This window comes from Gymnodraco acuticeps, unplaced genomic scaffold (assembly GCF_902827175.1).
Source record: "Gymnodraco acuticeps unplaced genomic scaffold, fGymAcu1.1, whole genome shotgun sequence".
Classification (NCBI taxonomy): domain Eukaryota; kingdom Metazoa; phylum Chordata; class Actinopteri; order Perciformes; family Bathydraconidae; genus Gymnodraco; species Gymnodraco acuticeps.
In genome coordinates, this window is record NW_022990023.1 from 4,395,429 (window position 1) to 4,417,602 (window position 22,174).

The window sequence follows — 22,174 nt, forward strand, 5'->3', positions numbered from 1 at the left end:
AGTTTCCAAAAAGTTGTTTACGGCACAGGGCACTGAAGTGGACAAAAGATAACGTTTATCTAGCTCTAACTTTTAGACAGACTTTTTCCCGAAGGCTTTGAAAGCTGATAGTTTTTCTAGTGAATGTCATCTGTTTTTGCCTCAGTGTGCTTTTCCTCTTCTTCTGTGCATGGGACCCACACTCATGCCAGAGAGTTGTGTTTTTTGGCAGAGGGGAGCCACTGACGTACACAGGCGTGGTAATAACAATGAGAACACTATTAACTCCAGACTGCACACTCTCTGTGAAAAATGTGGAGGAAAACCAGTGATGTAAAGTAACCAAGTAGATTGACTCAAGTGCTGTACTTAAGGACAATTTTGAGGTACTTGTACTTTACTTAAGTATCACCATTTTTTGCTACTTTGTACTCCCATTACATTTCAGAGGAAAATGGTGTACTTTTACTCCACTACATTTCTTTAATACCTTTAGTTACTTAGCAGATTTTGTTTAATAATGTGAAATATAATAAACAATTAAATAAGAATACACCTGGAGTAAATCCACAAGCTACCCTGAAGAGTACAAGTAATTAAAACTAGCTGCACTTTTATAACACTTTAATGCATCAATAATTATAATCAAAACACACAATATATTATTCTGAAATCTGCATAATTAGTACTTTTACTTTTGGTACTCTAAGCATATGTTGATGCGAATACTTTTCTATAGTAACATTTTGAATCCAGGACTTTTACTTGTAACAGAGTATTCCTACACTCTGGTACTTTTACTTAAGTACACTCTCTGAGTACCTCTGAGAAAATCCTTCTGGGTGTGGCCATACAAAAATGAAATGTATGTATTTAAACTCGCATACTTGATGTGGTTTGATTGAAACTTTCACTAGAAGCAAATGGAGCCACACTGAGGAGTTTCCTGTGAGTGCGCAGAGAATCCGAGCAGTACAGTACATAGGAAATGAGTCATAGGAGTTGAACTGTTAGCGTGGGTGTGTGCGCTATTAAAACAAGGCTCAGACTCCTCCGGGTGACTCACTCTGATGCTCACTTTTCCATGCTCAAAACCAGCTCGGATTGTTAATCAGATGAACTTTTAGGGAATCGTGTAGCCGACAGCGAGCAGCTTTCCTCCGCAGACACCATGGCTTTAAACACCCTCTGCGCGCTCTGCGGACTTATTATAGCGGCTGGGACCAGTTTCCATGGTGTGAGCGCACAGAAAAGTGAGTAAAATGCTGTTTTTATTCCAACAATGAGGAAACTTAAATGGCAACTTTGATTGATGTTGATGCATTTTCTTTGTTTCTCTATATGTGTTATTGCTTTGATTCCTTGTCTCTGTGAACATGGATTATTGGTCTCTGGTGTGGTCTGCCTTTAATGGAGTCAGATAGTGGGTTTGCTTACAGAGCCGCTTCCTTTACCAGCTGCATTTCTCACCGGTTCCGCATTCCTATCGCCTTATTTCACCCCGTCCATCCGTGTCCCTGGGCGAAGAGGACATGGTGCACTGCCTGTGTCCACTTCTCTCAAATGTAACAATTTTTACTGTCTCAGAAACTCCCCTCCACAAAAAAAGAGAGCTTATGACTTTGTTTCCACAGCAGACTAAAGTTTGGATATCATCCCAAACTCAGTCTTGAATAATTAGAAGAGTTTGCACCATTTCCTCAAGCTTTAAACACATTTTAAGTAAAAAAAGTCCATGGTGTTGATCCTATCTGTGTGAAACCATCTCTACATCTGGACATCAGCTGTTGCTTCACCCACCCCCTTCCAACTCATGACACAACACAGCACCCCCACACCCAAAAACACCCTTTGTCAGACTAGGTGCTGAGAATAAGCCAAGGTCTTCTGTCCGGGAACACAATAAATGGCTCCAAATGTGCCAGATTTCTAAGTGCTGCATCATAAGAAACTTTATTGAAATCTTACCCCCTGCTGCTAAAATATTATGCTGACTGATGGAGATGTTGCCAGGCATGAATGTGGGAAAATGTTTAGTGGAATACTTCACGAGGAGTCACATTGTAGTAGAATAATTTCCTTCTTAACCTCAAAATTGAGATTAATATTAGAAATGTAATCAGCAGGTTGTATTTGAGAGACAAAAGCCTTGCTCCGGGTTAGGTTTAGACCGCGGAGGTCAACCAGCAGTCACGGTTCAGTTCCTCTGTGACCTTTTCAACCTAAGAGCAGGATCCAGCTGGACCTGCTGGATGATGAATGGCTGCAGGAGAAACGCTTACAAGAACTGTGACACATTTGTCCTGTGACCACAGCTATAAAGTGAGTCAGCCCGGCTCTGCAGGCTGCGGAGGACGGGGAGTCTCCGGGGATCTGTGCACATGGCTTCAACATAACCACACTTAGAGGTCAAAATGCCTCGAACATGACTTTTTTACGGCGAGTGCCTTATGGTTTGCAGCTGTTTTATTAATGACTTGTCGACAGGTATTTGGTCCTGTGTAATGTGACCAGCTGAAGAACTGGTAATGATAACTTGTAGGCTTCAGATCTCAGGCTCTTGGAAAACTGACATGTCCTCCCAGGAGGTTACATCCATGATGTTTGGGAACTCAAAAGAGAAAGAAAATGTAAATCAAACAACCAAAGGCTGAGCTATCCTTACTTTAAAGGGCCCGTATTTTGCAAATGTTCATGTTTATAATTGTATCAGTTGTGTCTCTACTGTGACATGTTTACATGCTTTAATGTTCAAAAAGCTCTTTATTTTTCTCTTACTGCCTGTGCAGCACCTCTTTTCACCCTCTGTCTGAAACCAGAGCCCTAGCCAATAGCAGCAAGAGTGTTACAAAGTGATGTCACTGTGTTTCCGAAGTAAACAAAGTAGTCCAATTTCAGGCAGAGGGGGGAGAGAGAAACTCCCTCTGGAGGGAACTTTGGTATTTTAGCCTTTGCAGACCATTTGTATTCACAAAAACCAGGACAACACACTACAGCAGGGGTGTCAAACTCAAGGCCCGGGGGCCAAATCCGGCCCGCGACTTCATTTAATGCGGCCCCACAAGAGCTTGCAAAGAATATACTATTTTTATTATACGGTTACATGCCGATTTACAGAAGCACGTTGCCCATAAACTACATATCCCACAATGCATCTCAAATTTGACTTTTTTCTCAGAATTTGACTTTTTTTCTCAGAATATTCATTTTTTCTCAGAATTAGATTTTTTTTTAATCATTTTGTGACATTCTCAGTGAAGAGACTTGCAATGATTTGCCCTAGACTTCTGCTTTCAGACGTATAGTTAATTATGAAGTTATTACCCTATCCGATAATAATCCAATGCAGAGGCAATAATGTAATATATAATACATTATTTTTTATATATTAAATATTTATATATGTATTTTTATATATAGTCTTAAAGTTACAACCGGCCCTTTGAGTGCAACCATAATGCTAATGTGGCCCGCGAAGAAATTGAGTTTGACACCCAGGAAAGGAAAAACCCTAAAATCACAATGTGTCCCCTTTAAAACATGGGTTAAATTCCAAGAACCCTGGATCCTACGTTTCCCATAAGGCAACTTAACTGCATCTCTCGTTAAGTCCTCCTCGCCCTTCACTCCATACATCCAGTTAGTTAAGCAGGTTTCCTGTTCAAAAGCCCAATATGAGACAACCCTAGTGACATCACTTTGACATCATCAGGGATATTTGTTATTCAGGATTATTTATTTTACAAATCTCCCTCCGGAGACACGAAAGACGTCATTCATCTGTTTTCAGTGTCAGAGAGGCGCTCAACACGTGTCAAACATTAACTGTTCTTTCTTTCTGCTCTTCTCTGTCTTGAGTGACAATATATTTTATTATAGACTTTTTGTTCACTTGTTTCACTAGCTGGACTTCGTGTTGTTCAGTTGATTTGTCCTCACTTTGACGGCATATTCGATACTCTGTGTTATTGTGAATGTACTGACCACAGTCGCCTTCATTTTCTTTTCATTTAGTTTTGCGTCAGACTCTTGACTCTCTGTGAGTTGTGGTATTGCTTTCAGTGGTGATTAAAGCAGCCACTTCAAACAGGACAGTTACTGCAAACGATGAATCAGTTCAGGCTCGGGTGGTTTCTTGTGAAACTATGGAGAATAAACAACAGTGTGACACAAAGAAACATTCTTATCAATTGTATCTATTAAATACCTGTAGAGTATCCTTGTTAGGCTGTCACTGATTTATCATGTCTGGTAAGGTTTCATTCTTACTTTAGGCTTAATTTGTTTTGCAACAATGTTTTGAAGAGGCTTTTGTCCAACTGATGACACTATATGAACTACTTTATACATGACCTTGAGATATTAATATGCCTCTTCACCAAATCCAGGAACCAGCAGATAAAAGCACACATTATTAAAAAACTAAAACCGTTTCTTTACCATGCCATTGGTGTTAACTGTGTTTACATATTCCTCCCTTATCACCTGGGAAGGCCAGCGTTTTAATTGTTCAGCTGTCTGTCTGCCATTGAAAGAGATGAAGCTTTCCATTGTGTCCTCCTCTCAGAGCTGAACCTCCAATGACTACTTTCTCACCGACATGTTAGTTTATTCTCTGGAAGTCACACGCAGTCGCAAAACAGTTCGAAGGAAGCACTCTTTGAAAACACATCCTGCTCTTCACACAGCACATGCACCTGAAATGACTGAGTAAACCTCTGTCTTGCAATTGGGTTTACATCAGCGGTCTGACCCATAGGAATTTCCCACTTTCGTTTTATGAGAAGAAGAAAGCCACACATTTCATATAAGTCTCATGTTTTTCTGTATTAGCCAGGCTTCTGCAAGTCACCTGTTTATCATCATTTATTTGAACTTTATTCCAGAGTCAGGAAAGCTTTGGTTTGTTTCACAAAGGTATCCTTCTGTGCCGCAATGTTTGATCAAAACTCTGCAAAGTGGTTGGTAAAACATGATAACGTTCCATCTTGATGCTTAAGGTCGTGCACCTGTTGCCCCTTTTTTCCGCCCCTGCCCCTGAGTCTGCCACTGCTACAAGTCATAACATGTCACATCCTTAAGCAGTGTTATGTGTTCATAAATCATGAGAAATTAACCCATTACCTCTGATGTTTTTGTGCAGGTCAGTGTGGCAGCTCAGAGTTTTGGAACTCAGATTTGGACGTTTGTCTGTCGTGTTCGTCGTGCAAACAGTACCCGAAGACCCCGTCCTGCAACACATGTAAGACAGTGAATCAGTGAATGTAAATCATTTCCTGCCATGATTAACTGATGACACACACAAATAAATATTACTTCCCGCAAGCTGTCACACCTAACTGTTTAGTCATACAGTTTCAACACCTCTGTAACAAGACACCCACAATATAACTTTACAGTTTTGATGAAAAAAAATAGTTTAATAATTGTATTTTCTGTATATATATGATATACATGTACAATGTACATAAGCATCCATTCAGTATTTATCTGCAATATTTGTATAAGTTACAAGTAACACTTTACTTTTATTTGAACTTAATTTGTCATTGGTTGATAATGGTGCTTTTTCTATATGTTTTTCTACAATATGCACAACAGTCTATATGTACAGTATATATTATTCCACTTTTTTGTCCAGCTTTAATGTCTTTAAAGAAATTAAAGTCCAACACCTTGATTTGTTCACACTTGTGGCCAATAAAGGTGATTCTGATACATTTATACAGTGGTAACTTTTCTTTTAAGTGTTTGTAATTTACTTTTTTTTGTTTAACCAACAGGTAAATCTGTTGACGAGACGTCTGACGTGTGGAAGCTCGCGGCCATTACCAGCTTCTCGGTGCTGGCGGTGGTTCTGGTCGGGGCGGCGCTGATTATCGGGGTCATGGTACATCGACGAAAGAACCACAAACGGCCTCTACGTGGTGAGATTCCTTCAACTCCAAAACCTTAGATTGATCGTAGATTAAGTACTAACACTTTTATGACATTTACAAGGGCCTCAGGTACAGGGGTTCAATTGGCCTGGGGCATGTCCGGGGCTAATTATGTATGTTGAAAAATATTGCAAAAGTCAAACATAGTATATCATGAAAAATATCATGCTAGAGTTTGTTGAAAAAAAGTCATAATATAGTTTGAGGAAAAAAGACGTCATAGTCGAAAATATCTTAACAAAAATGTCATATTATAGTTTGACTAAAACATCAGAAAAAAAAGTCATAGTATAACGGAAAAAATGACATAGTATAGTAAATCGAAAATATCAGAAAAAAACTGGTCAAAGTCAGATTTTTTTCATGGCTATTATCGATTAATATCTCACTCGAGATATTAATCTCGAAAAAAAGTCATATGTTGAAAAAAGTAAAGAAAAGCAAATAATTTACTGCGATGGAATAATGCTAATGTTTTTGATGTATCACAGAACCCATTGAAGAAACTGCGGGGCCACTTTACCAAGCTTAAACCATTCAGTAAGTACCATTCTCCCTTTGTCACTACAAGGATTAGACTATATGATAATTTGTTCACACTTCATTTGGTATAAAGTCAGATTTTAATGTAAAAGTAACGACTTTCAAGCCTTGCAAGATCCGTATTGGGGAGACCCTCACCAGAGAATGCTATATGTTGTAAGCTAAATCTACCTTAAATAATTCAGCATCCTCTCCATCCACAGCCTCATCTTCCTCTGGAAACAGATGTGACAGAACCCAGGAGCGGCTGGTTCAGAGCCTGACGAGAAAACCTCTGGACCGAATACTCTGCAGGGTTTCTCTTCTTCAGAATCGGACCTTTTTTATTTATTAGACGGTCGAGTGAAGAGCTGTGCTCAGTGTAGGCCCGTCAGAGACCACAGGAGCGCCTCTCACACCTCTGTAGGATAGCAACATTATAACAGTGGTATCAATCTCAGATATTGCGTGCCTTTCATATTCCACTTCTAGGTTTGGAAGACCTTTGTGGGTTTTACAGATGTTTGAAACTACAGACCTTTCTTCAGAGATGCTTCACAAATCCTGTATTTTATGTAATGAATGTAACACAGCCATTCTGCGTGTTAGACAAGGTTTGATCATTTACCACAACAGCCTCTTAGAGATAAACATGTGAGATATTAAGAAGTACTGTCCGGCCCATTAAGGCCATTTGAATGTAGCTTCTAGGTGAAATGTATGCTGGCCTTGGTCCCTGCTCCTTTAGTCGTATTACAGTGAGAAAGCTGTGTTTATTCACTGTTACTGCGTCTCCTGTGACCAACACAGACCCTTTATCGCGGGTTAATACAATAACGTCATGTCTGTTTTAATGTTACTAGGTTTTAGGAGATGATTTGTCACCAGAAGTCGCGCTTTTCTGTCCCAGCACTCGTAGGACAGGAAGTTGGTAACACTAGACACACAATCCCAAACTGCAAACATGTGGGAATGTCGGGAGGAATGTACTGTAGTGAAGGAAATGACACCTACAGTGTTTCAGGAAGATCAGTATGCTTACTAACTCTGAACGGTTTCAGATCTAAAGATACATGTCATGTGTGTTTGTCATTTCGTAGCCATTGAGCAAGAATCACGGTGGCCAGGGTTGTTGTTTTCCATTTCTTTTTTTAGTCGGCCATGTTTGTCGGTATGTTGTATTTTATGTGACTGAAAGGTTTCAGGTCGTGTTTTGGATCTGTCTGCTTGTGGGTGAACTGATGCCCATGGCAACAAAATAAGGGAATCACTTCAAATACTCTTCTTTTAGATTTTGTGTATTATTTATTTGTAAGTATCTTGCGGTGTTGTTTTGCATCAACTGCGAGTGACAAAGCACATTTTTAAAAAGGGACTCCAGTGAAGATTGTTGTTGGACTTCCACCAGGCCAGCCATCGATGTTGAGCAATAACGAACACTTCCTGCTTCCTATTTCTCATTTCTGTATATACTGTACATGCACTGGCTTCTTTTACTTAATGCTATCTTATAAACTGCTTTTTGTAACAAATGTATTTTCTAAATAAAACTGACAATTATATTACACGTCTTAACGGTAACATGTACAATCACTATTAATGAGAAGAAAAAAGACACGAAACACATTAGATTTTCCAAGTCTTTTAATTCATTTCAACAATTTGCTTATATCCTAAACTAAGTTCTAACAAAGAAGTAAAAATCTACATTTTAGAGTGACAAAATAGTTATATAAATATGAATTAAATAGTGAGCAGACATTTTTGAGCAGTGAAAATCCAATAAATCAGAACATGTGGTATATGTTTTATTTAAATTACACAACTAATCCAGCAGTTTTCTTCTGCTGAGGGAAAACTGAATGTACATAGATCCAACCGATATTTTCCTCTAAATATTTACAGAGGTCTGAGATCGTAGTCACGTATGTTGAAAAAAAGTCAAAGGATAGCATGTCGAAAACACCAGAAAAAAACATCTTAAACATATCAGAGAAGTCATAATACGTCAAAGAAAGTCAGTTAGTACATCATAAAAAAGGATTATATGGTCAAGAAATGTCATAGTATAATGCGACGGGGAAAAAAGTCATAGTATAGCATTTTGAATAATATCATAAGTCATAGTATATCATGTCGGAAAAAAGTAATCGTATAGTGCGACAAAAAAAAGTAAAGAAAGTCAGATAAGTCATGGTTTAGTTTGTCAATTTTCTTTTAATAAAGTCATATTATAGTTTGACTAAATATCATAAAAGAGTCAAAGTGGATTCAATGACAGAGAAGGGACCCGGTTTAGTGCCACAGATGGAGTTAAACAAACATGTTTGAACTCAGGTGTGTCCTTTTACACGTAGGCTACCATGGTGCATGAACATGTTACACTTAGATCAATCCAAGTCATTTCAATTGATATTTGCAGGACTTTTGATAATGAAAAAACCCAAGATGGCGATTACTTTTTCAAGGCTAGTGTCAGTATCTGAATCTGATACAATGGTTAGACATTTACTCATGCACTGAAACAATAGTTTCAGCATATTGCTTAAATATTACGACCCGCAAACGTACAGAGGTGAATTACCGAAGGGCTGCAGGCTGCATTTTTATTAACTTCCTGTCCTCCTTAGGCTACAAGTGTCTCATCTACAAATGTGCAAATATAACTCTAAAAGACAAAACACATTTTATGGTGAAAACTGCTTTTGAAAACTACAAAAAAAAACTTTGAATGAACGCTTTATATTATTTCTTACAATTGATCTGTTTTTGTTACAGTGTATTCTCTACAATTAAGCTGCATGAGGCATTACGGAGCAGTTGCTAGGTAGGCAGGGCTTTCCATGAGGTATTGCATACTTCTGACCAGTGCCACACAAACTCTTAACGCATGACATGTTAATATCTAAGGCATAAAGAAAAATCTGATTTCATTTTGTTTCCCAGGAGTTCCTTTTTTGCTAGATTTCTGATCTGTGAACAGAAACCACTAAAGGACCAACAGGCTTGTTAGACAACCTGGCTACAAAATATTAAAAATAACCCAGAGAATAAATAATTGCACATTTTTCACAGAGCGTAAAGTGGTCCATGAACTGGACAGTGAAGATGGAAGTGGCTCGTCCTTGTGAATCCATAAAGCCCTCGCTGTCTGTGGTGATACTGCGCTTGGCCACATGTGTTGTTTTTAAATGAATGTGTGTTTTATTCATAAAAAGGGAAAAAATACAAAAATAAACCACTTTCACCTCATTACGATGTTGACTGTGGCTGAGGAGATTTACAAATCAGAAAATGGATATAAATGATGTAACGGACAATAAAAAAAACCTGTATTAGTTTACAGAAGGGCTACACTGATATTATTGTGATAAGAAACTGGATATCGTTACATTTTGGAGATCATTACATCGATTAGGGCCGCACGATATATCGCGTCGTGACGATAATCGCGTTATGCGCGATATTCACATCGCAGGACGTGCGTTTTTTTTAGGGCGTGCGATATTAAGTAGGCAAATTAACTCAAACACGTCATGTTACAATTCTTTTGCAGCTTGCTACAAAAGGAAAACTCCCGCGGCTCTCCTGTTCTTGAGTGAGTGACAGCAAACCACCAATCACAATCATTCTTGATCAGATCACAGCAGGCTAACCGAGCTAGCTCAGCTTGTTGCTCTGATAACTTAAGATCCAGAAGTCTGTGACTAAAATCCTTCATCCGGTTAAATATCGTAAAAAAACAAAAACAATTGTATAGCATTAAAGTTCAAGAAAGGATGGTTTTCGGACCAAAAAAACCCCGTCTTTTCTTCAATTCAAAAATATCGCAATGTCAGTTTTTTTCCAATATTGTGCAGCCCTAACATCGATAGTATTTCATCATAAGTTTAATTCCATTATTTGCCTTTACTGTATTATTGGTTATCACATTTTTTTATTGTGTAATCTAGACAAATATCCGTGTCAAGGTATTCACTTACTGTATCGCCCGGCCCTGGTTTAGTTAACAAGAAATATATCAAGAGGAGGTTTGTTAAAATGATACTGCTACACTTTACTTGACATGTTAGGCACTGGCACTTTACTGATGCTTCTCAGAGGATTGAGATGGACTATAACGGGTGAGCATGCACTACACGTGCATCTGCAGCTAACTGTTGGAGTGACGAACGTCTGAGTTGAAATGGCACGTGGAAAGAAACTGCTCAGTTGTGAACCTGATTATGTACAATGTTTACCACGTCAGGTGAGTTCCTTTTGAAGGGTTACCCTGAGTGCAGCCAATGATGCCTGGCTCATTCATTCCTGCTTGTTGTAACTGAGAACTAAATACAAATCGACTGATGGCGTTCCTTAAAGGCTACATGAGTTTTAGAAGACAGATTTTTTTTTTTTTTTACAACATTCATAAAAAAGCTGGTCAATATGCACATAACAGGAATAAATTAATAAAAACATACTATGTAAGCATACTATGTCACTTGACGTGATTATTATTAGCAGTACGACTATTTACTTGATAATGTGATTGAGAAAATCACTTTGCCACTGCCCTTCGGACACGCCCAGAGGTATTTGACTTACAACAGGCTTGCCATTTTTGAAATCCAAAAAGAAAGTGAGCAGTCCTTTTGGCAGCTAACAAAAGGAGTCAGAGATAAATATAATATGTATTACTTTGTTTCCTAAGGAACATTCAGAGGCACTGAACACAATTAAACATAGCAAGAGAAGATAGTACTGTCATGGACCTGGGCTGCACTTTTCTGATCACTTTGGTTGGTTTGTCCTTGAGGAATGAGCCGCGACTTATATTATCAGCCACCGTGTATTCTGGTATCCTGTTGATCAAAGAAAACCTCAGTCCTAATCAGAAGCTGACCAGTAAACCCTGTGGAGGACTTGAGTCACCAGGAGGTAAGACAGTAATGAAATGTCTTCAACGAAAGCTTCGGAAATAAAAATACAATTACTGATAGAGGGATGAATAACAGATAAATAAGAGGGCTGCCTATCCTCGTCTCTTGTACGCTCTGGAATCTGTTTTCAAAGGAAAGATCCCATGTCCAAGTCCATAAACGCGTTAGCATCCATGCTAAAAGACGCGTCGTAGCTCTGGGTGTTCTGGTGCAGCTTCTGATGGTGCCGCAGGTTGGACTTGCTGGAAAAGCTCTTGTCGCACTGCAGGCAGGCGAAAGGCTTCTCTTTGGTGTGGATCCGGCGGTGGCATATGAGCTGAGTGGACACTCGGAAAGCCTTGCCACACTCCAGACACTGGTAGCGCTTCGGCTCCGTGTGAATGCGCCGGTGGTTCTTGAGGGCCATCAGGTTGGTGAACTCCTTCTGGCAGACGGAGCAGAAGTAGGAGCCCGTCTTGTGGCTGTTCTTGTGGTTCAGGAGGGAGCCGGCGTGGCGGTAGGTGCGGCCGCAGTGATCGCAGACGTGGCTCTTCTCCTCCGTCTCGTTGCTCTTCTCTGAATCAGCGATGCTCTCTGGAATATGGGAGAGAGGGGGAGGAACCGGCTTGAGCATCCCGTCCATCCCCGTGGTTTGATCTATTCCTGAGTCCCAGCCGATGTCGTCTACGGGTTGTTCCCCGCTGCGTTGGTAGGGGTCCTGAGCCCCCTGGTGCTGCTGGTAGCTGGACGCTGGCTTGGAGTGCACTTCCATGTGGCTCTGCAGGTGAGCCAGCTGACAGAAGGTCTTGCCGCACTCGGGGCAGCAGTGCCGCCTCATCTGGGAGTGAATCTGTAGAGTGAGAGGGTCAGGAAATGTCTGCAGACACAAGGAACAGTGGTGCAGGCTTTCGGAGTGTGTCTTTTTATGGTTGAGGAGGGAGCCAGCGTGGCGGTAGGAGCGCCCACACAAGTCACACCTGCAGCAGGAATACGTTCATATTCAATGCCTGGTATTACACTGTACCCCAAATCATTAGACACAACACTGAACTCTTTGTTAGCTAGCCTGAATTATTACTTGAGCTTTAACAAATATCTTTTTTTTCCATTCAAAGCTTTTGAATTTTCCAAATGAATTGTATATTTCTCACCCTTAAAAGAATGTGGGAGAACCACAAATATTTAATTTGACTCATAATAATACGTATGACTAAGTTCATCAATACAGGATTTTTTAAGCTGATACTGTTGCGTTAAAATAACAGTTGGCTGATATTTGTTTCTAACATTAAACAAGTAAAAAAAAGTATTGCTAATGATTGTTTTAATTTATTTTTAAAAAGATTAACAACCAATACATGTGACTGGGGCGTTTTAGAGATTTATAAAACCTTTTGAGTGGTTATTTTTAAATATCTAGAAATGTAAAGAATCAATGAGAAGCAAATATAATGCCTTGCATATGTATCAATTAGATCAGGATATCTTTGTTAAAAAATATATAAAAACGACCCAAATGACAACTAATACACAAAACAAGACGTACACACTCAGTTGACAGTTACTCACATGAAGCACTTGTCTCCGCGCTCTGTCTGCTGCACCCCGGCTCTCGGGGCGTTCTCCTGCCCTCGGCGGCAGTGGTGCCTCTTCAGACCGGACCGGCCCTGGAAGCTCTTCCCGCACGCAGAGCACCTGAAGTGACTGGCAGCTCGGCTGTGGATCCTCTGGTGGTTGTGCAGGATACTGGCGAGGCGGAAGGCCTTTCCACACGTCAGACACACGTACTTCTTCTTCTGCGTGTGGATGCGCGTGTGATTGCGTAGAGCCATGGGGTTGGTGAAGGGCTTGGAGCAGAAGGTGCAGCTGAAGTGTCCGGTCTTGTGTGTGTTTTTGTGGTTCAGGAGGGAGCCTGCGTGGCGGTAGCTGCGATTACATATCATGCACTTGAAAGGCCGCTCCTCTTTAATCCGAGTCACACTTGTTTGTGCCTCACTTCTGCCTGGTGGTGCATCACAGGTGTGGGTAGTGAGCTTGTCAACAGAAACAAAGGCCTTCTTACATTCCTTACACTTAAAGGCTCTCGGTTTGAGGACCTTCTTGACTCCGGCCTTCTCCTTTCTGAGGTCCGCACACACGTGGGCCAATAGTTGCTTCTTTCCCCTAAACCCTTTCCCACAGTTTTGGCAAGAATGCTTTTTCAATGCAAAGTGTGTGCGCATGTGGTTCTTCATCGCTAGCTGATTGGGGTAATTGTTATTACAAACGGAACAGTAGTATTCGCCTGTTTTATGGGAGTTTTTGTGGTTAACCAGACTTCCTGCGTGGCGATACGTACGGCCACACTGATCACAGGCGAAAGGCCGTTGGTCACCCGTGTTCTCAGATTTGATGGAGGTCTCACACTTAGTTTGCTCCATCTTCCCTTCAAGTACTTGCTTGCGGCGTCGAGTGGAGGGAAAAGCCTGATTGGTGTTTGGAGTTAAGGACTGCATTCCTCCATCTGGCCTGGTCCCATTCATCTCCATGAGGGCCTGGATCTGGTTGTTTAGGTCTTCGATTTTGGCTTGGTTCTCCTTGTGCCTTTTCAGGTGGTTTATTAACTGCTTCTGAATTTTGAAAGCTTTGCCACACTCATTGCAAGAATGCCTGGGGAAAGAGACAAGGCATAGGGGTAATCTGTGTTTGCAAAAGGGTTAGGGTTAGAACAACTGTCTTAAAGTCACAAAACAAAAATGGTTTAACATTTAAATCACGATTAAGACAAGTGACACATATGAGAATTAGACATGTTTGAATGATGTGCATCTGTACTGACCTCTTTTTATCAAAGTGTGACCGTTGATGGTTTTTGAGGGCCAGCAGGTTGTAGAAGCGTTTCTGGCAGACGAGGCACCTGAACACACCAGTTTTGTGGGACTTCTTGTGGTTAAGGAGGGAGCCGGCGTGTCTGTATGAACGCCCACACTGATCACACTTGTACTGCCGATCTTCAGTATCAAAGGTCTCTTTGTTATCAGTCGTGTGATCATTCTGGGAGACATCATTCCCTTTCATTTCCTGTTCAGTATGAGTCGACTTCTCTGTCCTCTCAGTGGAGCAGCCATGGTTCGTAAGATGATGGAAGCTGATGCAGAAGATGCCGCAGCTGCCACAGATACTCTGTACATCCTCCTTGGCTTCAGACACACCGCTCTTGTCCATGTGTAACTGATTAACACTGTCCACTTGCTCTTTGTCGTGTAGAAGCTGATGAGTGATCAAGTCTTGACTGTTGGCAAAACTTTCCCCACATGTGCTACAGATCATCATCTCCTCAGCCTCCTCGTCTTTCACCTCTTCATGGGAGGACATAGAGGAAGGTCCAGAGCTTGCAGGAGTGCCATGGGACTGTGTGTGTCCTCGGAGATGGCTCCTAAGAGCCCTCATGCTGGTGTAGCTGTTTCCACATAAAGAACACTGACAAAGATCTCCATCTTCCTCTTCCTCATCAGCGTTATCCCCTTCTCCGCAACTATTCATCTGATCACTTCTTATTTCCTCATGGAAGTTTTGTTCAAAGTAACTTTGGTCGTGGTTACCATGCAGACCTTGGAAGTCTACATTACTCCCTGGAATTTGAACATCATTACTGTCCTGGAAATGTACAACACTATCATAGTCACTGCTCGTAGTGTCATGCTGCTGCTGTAGCAGTGGGCAAACGTGCGACTTAATCCCTGCAATGTCTGCGAATGTCTCACTGCAGTCTGCACACATGTGCCTCTGCGTCAGGTGGTCATTATGAGGTAGATGCATAGTCATATCGTGGGGGAAATCCGGATTGAATTGCTCATGGTACAAAGCTCCATTGCTGTCTTCCAATCCATTCTCCTGATTCATATCAACTAGAGGGAAGATGCCATCCTCCTCCTCCTCCTCCTTCTCCTCCTCCTCCTCCTCTTCTTCCTCTTCCCCCTCCTCCTCCCCTTCTTCCTCTTCCCCCTCCTCCTCCCCTTCTTCCTCTTCCCCCTCCTCCTCCTCCTCCTCCTCCTCCTCCTCTTGAACGGAGAAGCCCTGTTGGTTATCCAGAGTCAGAGGCTCTGAGGAGAGCCAGTCTCCGTCAGCGTCGAAGCCGAACGATGACGACTGACCTTTGTGGACACGGAGATGACTTTTGAGGGCGGCCAGGTGAGGGAAGCTCTTTTCGCAGATGGAACATTTGTAAATCCCGACCTGATGTGACCTTTTGTGGTTGATGAGGCTCCCAGAGTGCCTGTAGCTTTTGCTGCAGATTTGACACTTGAAGGGGCGCTCAGCAGATTCTACAGTTGAACTCTCTTCCATTGCAGTTGCACTGTCAGTGTCAAGCGTCAGGAGAGGATTGAGAATACTTGTGTCAATGATTGAGGGTTCTCCCTGAGTACTATTGGAAGGTGGTGTCTGATTGTTGGAGCAGTCCGAGTACATCTGACCGTTACTTCTAATCTGTTCTAGTGATGATACTGAGGGAACGTTATTAATAGGAGATGCATACAAATTTGACTCGGGCGAGGCAATACTGTTTTCATAGGACATATTGTGATTCTCGGACAAGGTATCTTGAAGCCCAAATGACAGTGAAGAAGAGTTATGCATTTGGATGTGTTCCTGGAACTCTTCATCATTGGGGAATAGAACCTGACATAAATGGCAAAAGTTTACTGCAGCATCCTGGCTCTGGGGTGAAAACTGGTCCAGTGGTGCCGCAGTGTATGACCTCCCCACTGAATCTGGTTCCGTCCCGCTTCTCGTCTTGTGAGATCTCTGGTGGCTGTAGAGGGCAGCCATGTTATTGAACAGTTTGCAACACACGGTGCACTCAAACTTTCCCACTTGGTGAGTCTTTTTATGATTGGTCAGGCTTCGATGATGTATGTATGATTTGTCACACAGGTCACATCTGAAAGGCCGATCTGCTGCATCATCAGACGTTTCAGATTGTGCGTTATAAACAACATCCGTCTTGTACTCAGCTGGGCTATTTTCTGTAGAAATCCCAACACCAGCCAACTGCTCAATGGGGTGATCATTTTCTATTTCATCATCTTCAGGTATGGGATATTCCATGTCTACCTTCCTATACGAGCGGTCCTTTACTCGCCTGGTAAGATGAACCCTCTCATGTGTGGATAGCTGTGATGCCAGACGAAAAGATTTTTCGCATTGGTCACAGGAGTACTTTTTCTGATAGTTGTGACTCCGGAGATGACTCTTCAGGGCCAGAGAGTTGGAGTTTTCTTTACCGCAGATGTTACATTGAAAAGAACCCACTTCGTGTGTCTTTTTGTGGTTAGCTAGGCTACCAGCATGTCTATAACCACGTCCACATTCATCACATTTAAATTTGCGATCTTCCTCTTGTTGAAGGTGGGCATCCATGTGCTCAAGCAGACTGGGCATGTTGGGACATACAATGTCGCATTGTTTGCAAGGAAAACTTGTTGTCCTGCCAGGGTCTTTCACCGCCATTACAAGATGACGTTTCAAATAAGTGCACTAGACACACACTGCATGAATATTCAAGAGGGAAATGCATCAGATGCCTTTATCGTCCTTATACGCAGAAGGTAGGTATTTACAGTAAGGTCCAAGTGTCATGGGAGGTAAAACAGCAGAGGTCGTTGAGAACCAGTTCTACCCAATCAGGATTGGCTTGAATTCAGGAGAAGCCGGTAGCTGTTGTGGAAAGAAGGAGTGACAATTAGAGCAGTTGTGTATACGTAAACAATAGTATTCAGTCGTTGCATTGAGTTATGTATACATTAAAGAGAGCTACAAATAACCTACAATCCAATTATACATGTAAATACACATAAAGATGTAAAGGTTTATTCCTCAAACAATTCTTCTATACAAATTTACATTTTAACCATGTCAGTTAAGAAGCTACATTGAACAACTACTAATGTGTATGCCTCAAAAGGGTTTGAACCCTTATTTAAACCATAGACTGTATATATAAAGATTGAAACTTATAAAAGTAAATTCATCTTTTGAAAAGCCAGCCACAGTAAGGTAATGTTTCATATGTAAAAGAACAATTGCATTTTCTACAGAACTACCCACTACAATGTGTCCTACCCCTTCATTTGCATTGATTAAGCCTCTTAATATTACATAGTAACTTGTCCACTATAAAGGACACTGTTACAATTTGGTAACAATTATCAAAATAAAGCATCCTTTCTTTGTTTCATTGTTTCACGTTGTCCTTATTTGTACCCTTTTTTCTAACCATTACAATCAATACTTTAAATGGAGTTTATTAAAACAAGTTTTAAATGATCCACTATTTAAACATATATTTCCAACTGAAGAAAAAATAATGATAACGTGTATTAACATGCTGAACAAACAGGAATAAGAACAAGAAAAGGCAAGGTATGTGATAAAGTGTAATAAAGATGCCACACAATATAATGGGTTACAGAGTCGGCAGAAGGTAACCAGCCTCATGGTAAAATACGTAGTAAATTAAATGTAGTTAGCTAGAAACGGTAACCATGTTTAGCTACATCTCTGCAGTAGCAAGCTACTGACCTAGCTATGACAATAAACCGGGAAACGCCTATCTCTACTGATTTATTACCACAACAAACACCACACATTTTCTGTTCCATTGTTAACAACATCTGAATAATAAAGTCATTGTTATTTTATTATACAGATCAAACAGGCAGGTTAACTATGATTAAATTCGTGTAAAACAGTTGGCAAACGTTAGCCCGCTACCAACTAGCATCATCGAGGCTAGCTAAACAAACATTGCACCAAAAAGCCAAGAAGTCGTTTTAAAACCGGAATCACAGCGTGGACAAAAGCGACAGATTACATACCTAAAGAAGGGCTGGTTCAACGCTAGCCTCCGAAGATATTACTTAATTCATCCATTTGAAAATAGCGTTATATTTGTGTTAAAGGGCAACCCCGTTTTTTCCAATTGTCTTTTCTTCTCCCATCACCATTTCCACATTGCTCTTGTTGCTAAGGAACAGGAAATGTGCAGCAGAGAAATACTTCCCCCTCGAAATATGACCAGAGGGGCTCAGCGTTAAAGTAACCCCACATTCAACTTAAATAGAAACATGTCTATCACACTGAGTGAAGTAAAGTAACTACATTTACGTACTTTACTTTAGTTAGGTATTTAAATGTGTTGCTACTTTGTACTTCTACCCCACTACAATTCAGAGGTAAATCGTTTACTTGTATTTACTCCACATTTATTTATTACAATTTAGTTACTCTACAGATGCAATATTAAATACGACTTTAGTTACACCTGGAGCAACTTCCACATATAACTAACATATACACAGTAATTAAATAAGCTGCTACTTGACTAGCTTTGATAAACATCAATTCATCAATAGTTATAATCAAAACATAAAATAAATATTCTGAAAATAGGCTGATCTGCATTATCACTTTTGGCACTTTAAGTACATGTTGATGCTAGTACTTTTACTTTTAAATAAGTGCATCATCTTAGTACTCATTCCACCACTGATGCTGTTTTTTGTGAAACAGTTTAAGCTAATCTCAGTTCCTGACAGCCAATGTAGGTTAGCCTACGTAGCTAAAGCTGCCATTGACTTTATATTACAAAATAATCTGTGGCATTCATGTTTCCAATATGAAATGAAACCCAGTGGCTTCATTCTTTCTACCGTGAATTATCAAGGGGTTTCTGATACATTTATATGCCTTATCTTGATATTTATTTACCGTTAAACGCATTAAATTGTTACACACTTGGCTTGCTGAGAGCTTTCGTCATCATGGTCCTAGAGCCGTCCCCGCCCTGCAGACAGTCAATCCCCGAGACTCACAGTAAAAGCAGCCGTGCACCGAGACGCTTTTCCGGGCACTCGATCAGCTATTAATGCCCTGATCCAGGTAAGAAATACCTTTTTATTTTTCTCAAGCACACACGATGCAAAAAAGGCGGCTTAGCAAAATCCATCCCGCATAACCATGATGATGACGACACTGGAGAGAATTGCTGCAGCCGGTCCTAAAGCCAGCCATTTTGAGTGTGTTAAAGTCTTTAGCGAAAGAGAGCTAAGCGAACATGAATACGTACTTATCGTATCCGGTTGTTAACAACGTCGCACTGACTCGTGATCTTTGATCCTCTCGTGGGGTCGGGCACATGTCAGTCATGCAGACAGTGTGATCTGTGTCATTGCATCGCCGACTTCCTCTGGCATCAAAGCGGTTAGCTTATTGTCCCTGAGGTCCTAATGCCAGCCATTTTGTGATTAAATGCACGCCCACATATTTGTGTTATTATGTTATTATTCGGATTATTTTATGGTCCCCTTTCACAGAAAATCAGCTATTATAAATCATATCTGTCATAGGAATGTGATGTCTATGGTACAACCACCTTATCCTCTTATGCTGCTAATGATCTGTTTATTTACATAACTAATACACATTTATTTCTCTGCAGTTATAAAGATGGCCTCTCCTCAGCCGGGCAGCCCCCCTCTTGCAGAGCAGCACACCCCTCCTGCACAGGACGAAGACAGCCAACAAGATGAAGAGCAGGTGAAAGATCAGCCTGCGAAAAAACGTGGCAGAGGCAGGCCTCCAAAATCCAAACCTTCCTTCAAATGCTCTGCATGCACAGAGGCTTTCAGGAGTCTGTCGGCGCTGCGGAGCCACAAGCTTTCGGCACATGTAAAGGACGGCCAGCTGCAACACTCGTGCTCTCAGTGTACGAAAACATTCTCGAGCAAGGCTCAACTTTCAAAGCACGAGCGCACTCACTCGGCCCAGCGTCCCTTTCAGTGTCCCGACTGTCACAAGGCTTACAAGACTCCCACAGAGCTACGCAACCATAGCCGCTCTCACACTGGGGAGAAGCCATTCGTATGCACAGAGTGTGGTAAGGCCTTTATGCAAGCTATATGCCTGAGGATCCACATGACACAGCACAGCGGGGAGCGTCCTTACTCCTGCCGTCAGTGCTCAAAGAGCTACCCCACCCTGTCTAAATTGAAGGTGCATATGCGCTCTCACACAGGAGAAAAGCCATACTTCTGTGCCGAGTGCGGCAAGAGTTTCGCAGATCCCTCTGTGTTCCGAAAACACAGAAGGAACCACCAAGGCCATCGGCCGTACGCCTGTGATGAGTGCGGGAAAACGTACACAGAGCTGAAGGACCTGAAGAACCATGAGCGCTCGCACACTGGAGAGAAACCCTTCCTGTGCTCAGACTGTGGCAAAGCTTTCTCCCGCTCCTCCTCTCTGGCCTGCCATCAGCGCATCCACTCCCAGAACAAGCCCTATCAGTGTGAGCAGTGTGGCAAAGGCTTCACCCAGCTCTCCTCCTACCAGTCTCATCTCCGCACGCACTCTGGAGAGAAACCCTTCCTCTGCCCGCAGTGTGGCAAGATGTTTTCCGACCCCTCCAGTTTCCGGCGCCACCAACGGGCCCACCTGGGTTTCAAGCCGTACCCCTGCGATAAATGCACCAAGAGGTTCAGGCAGCCGGCTGATCTGGCCGTGCACGAGCGCGTCCACTCTGGAGAGCGTCCTTACAAATGCCAGAGCTGCGACAAGGCCTTCGTAGCATCCTGGGATCTGCGGCGCCACATGCTCGTCCACACGGGGCTTCGGCCCTTTTCCTGCACAGAGTGTGACAAGTCATTTGCAGAGCGCTCCAGCCTCAACAAGCACCGGCGTGTGCACTCTGGGGAGAGGCCGTTCAAATGTGAGGAGTGTCTGAAGTCCTTTGTGGTTTCCTCCAGCCTGCGCAAACATGAGAGGACTCACCTAGCTGAGCATGCTGAGCAGCAACAACAGCAACAACAACAAGAAGAACAGCAACAAGAGACAGAGGCCGGGTCAGTGTCAGGCTTCACTGCCCACACAACTCTCCCTCAGTTCTCCTGCACTCACTGCGATGCTACGTTTGGCAGCTGGGAGGAAGTCCAGGGGCATGAGAATCTCCACTCGATTGATTCTACGCCGCCGACTGTTGCCAAAATCTTGCATGTCTGTGAGAGCTGCCAGGCAGAGTTTGCACAGCTGGCAGACCTGCAGGAGCACGAGAAGCAGCATCCGAAGCCGAGACCTCACGTCTGCGACAGCTGCGGCAAAGGCTTCCTCAACAAATCTGGCCTGCGTAAACACCAGAAGATCCACTCCACCAGCAAGCCCCACAGCTGCCCGCACTGTGGCAAAGCGTTCCTGTTCGCTGCCTACCTTCGCAAGCACTTACGGACTCATGCAGACGCCCCCCCGGCCCCCACACAGCTCAGTGACATAAACATTATCCACACCGACCCGCTTCCTTCTCCTCCTCCTCCCAGTGAGGTTCCCTCCTCCACTGTGGAACCCAGCGCCATTTCCCTGACCGTTCCTGTGACCGTTCCCGTGACCGTACCTGTGACGGCTTTACAGACTCTGCCGGAGTAGTTAGTCAAAGAAGAGGGCCATTAAACTTTGATTTGACTGTTTAGGAATCTTTATTACATTCATATTTATCCAGTGGCCTTAAATCTTTTTAGATGACAGGTCTAATGAAGTGTTATTTCTCAAAAAACGTTAAAAAAACCTCAAATTAAAGTCTACTTCATGTAAATTGTCACAGTTTTGCTTTATCATGATATTGGAAATATGATTGTGTTTTAAAATATATATAATTCACTACTATGAAATTATCTAATCTGTTGTAATCTGCTCATAAATTGTGACAAACATGTATGCTGATCACTTAAGATGTTGTGATTTCAGGTAAATGTATTTTCTAATCCTTTTAAAGCCTGTGTTCAATTCTTTGAATTCACATGTTGAGTT

At 42.0% G+C, this 22,174-nt stretch overlaps 3 protein-coding genes across 8 annotated transcripts; 2 read left to right on the top strand and 1 right to left on the bottom strand.

Annotated features, from left to right (window-relative positions):
- The first annotated feature begins 786 nt into the window (after window positions 1-786).
- LOC117545119 (tumor necrosis factor receptor superfamily member 12A) lies at window positions 787-8,005 on the top strand. Its single transcript, XM_034214802.1, has 5 exons — window positions 787-1,232; window positions 5,123-5,221; window positions 5,763-5,906; window positions 6,410-6,458; window positions 6,665-8,005. Exons 1-4 carry the CDS (start codon window positions 1,151-1,153, stop codon window positions 6,448-6,450), a joined length of 366 nt encoding a protein of 121 aa, XP_034070693.1. The 5' UTR covers window positions 787-1,150; the 3' UTR covers window positions 6,451-6,458; window positions 6,665-8,005.
- Window positions 8,006-8,235: 230 nt separating this feature from the next.
- On the bottom strand, window positions 8,236-19,615 carry znf646 (zinc finger protein 646). Of its 5 annotated transcripts, none has more exons than XM_034214717.1 (4): window positions 19,449-19,615; window positions 14,160-17,038; window positions 12,911-13,990; window positions 8,236-12,318 (listed from the first exon to the last, which is right to left on the bottom strand). In XM_034214717.1, the coding sequence occupies exons 2-4, from the start codon at window positions 16,829-16,831 to the stop codon at window positions 11,490-11,492; spliced, it is 4,581 nt and encodes a 1,526-aa protein (XP_034070608.1). In that variant the 5' UTR covers window positions 16,832-17,038; window positions 19,449-19,615; the 3' UTR covers window positions 8,236-11,489. The 5 variants fall into 5 exon arrangements, with proteins under 5 accessions (XP_034070608.1, XP_034070607.1, XP_034070609.1 ...); XM_034214716.1 differs by lacking the exon at window positions 19,449-19,615 and adding an exon at window positions 19,118-19,393; XM_034214718.1 differs by lacking the exon at window positions 19,449-19,615 and adding an exon at window positions 19,091-19,360.
- Window positions 18,408-22,138, top strand: znf668 (zinc finger protein 668). 2 transcript variants are annotated; one of them, XM_034214745.1, is made up of 2 exons: window positions 18,408-18,555; window positions 19,821-22,138. In XM_034214745.1, the coding sequence occupies exon 2, from the start codon at window positions 19,829-19,831 to the stop codon at window positions 21,791-21,793; it is 1,965 nt and encodes a 654-aa protein (XP_034070636.1). In that variant the 5' UTR covers window positions 18,408-18,555; window positions 19,821-19,828; the 3' UTR covers window positions 21,794-22,138. The 2 variants fall into 2 exon arrangements, with proteins under 2 accessions (XP_034070636.1, XP_034070635.1); XM_034214744.1 differs by lacking the exon at window positions 18,408-18,555 and adding an exon at window positions 19,059-19,261.
- The last annotated feature ends 36 nt before the right edge of the window (window positions 22,139-22,174 follow it).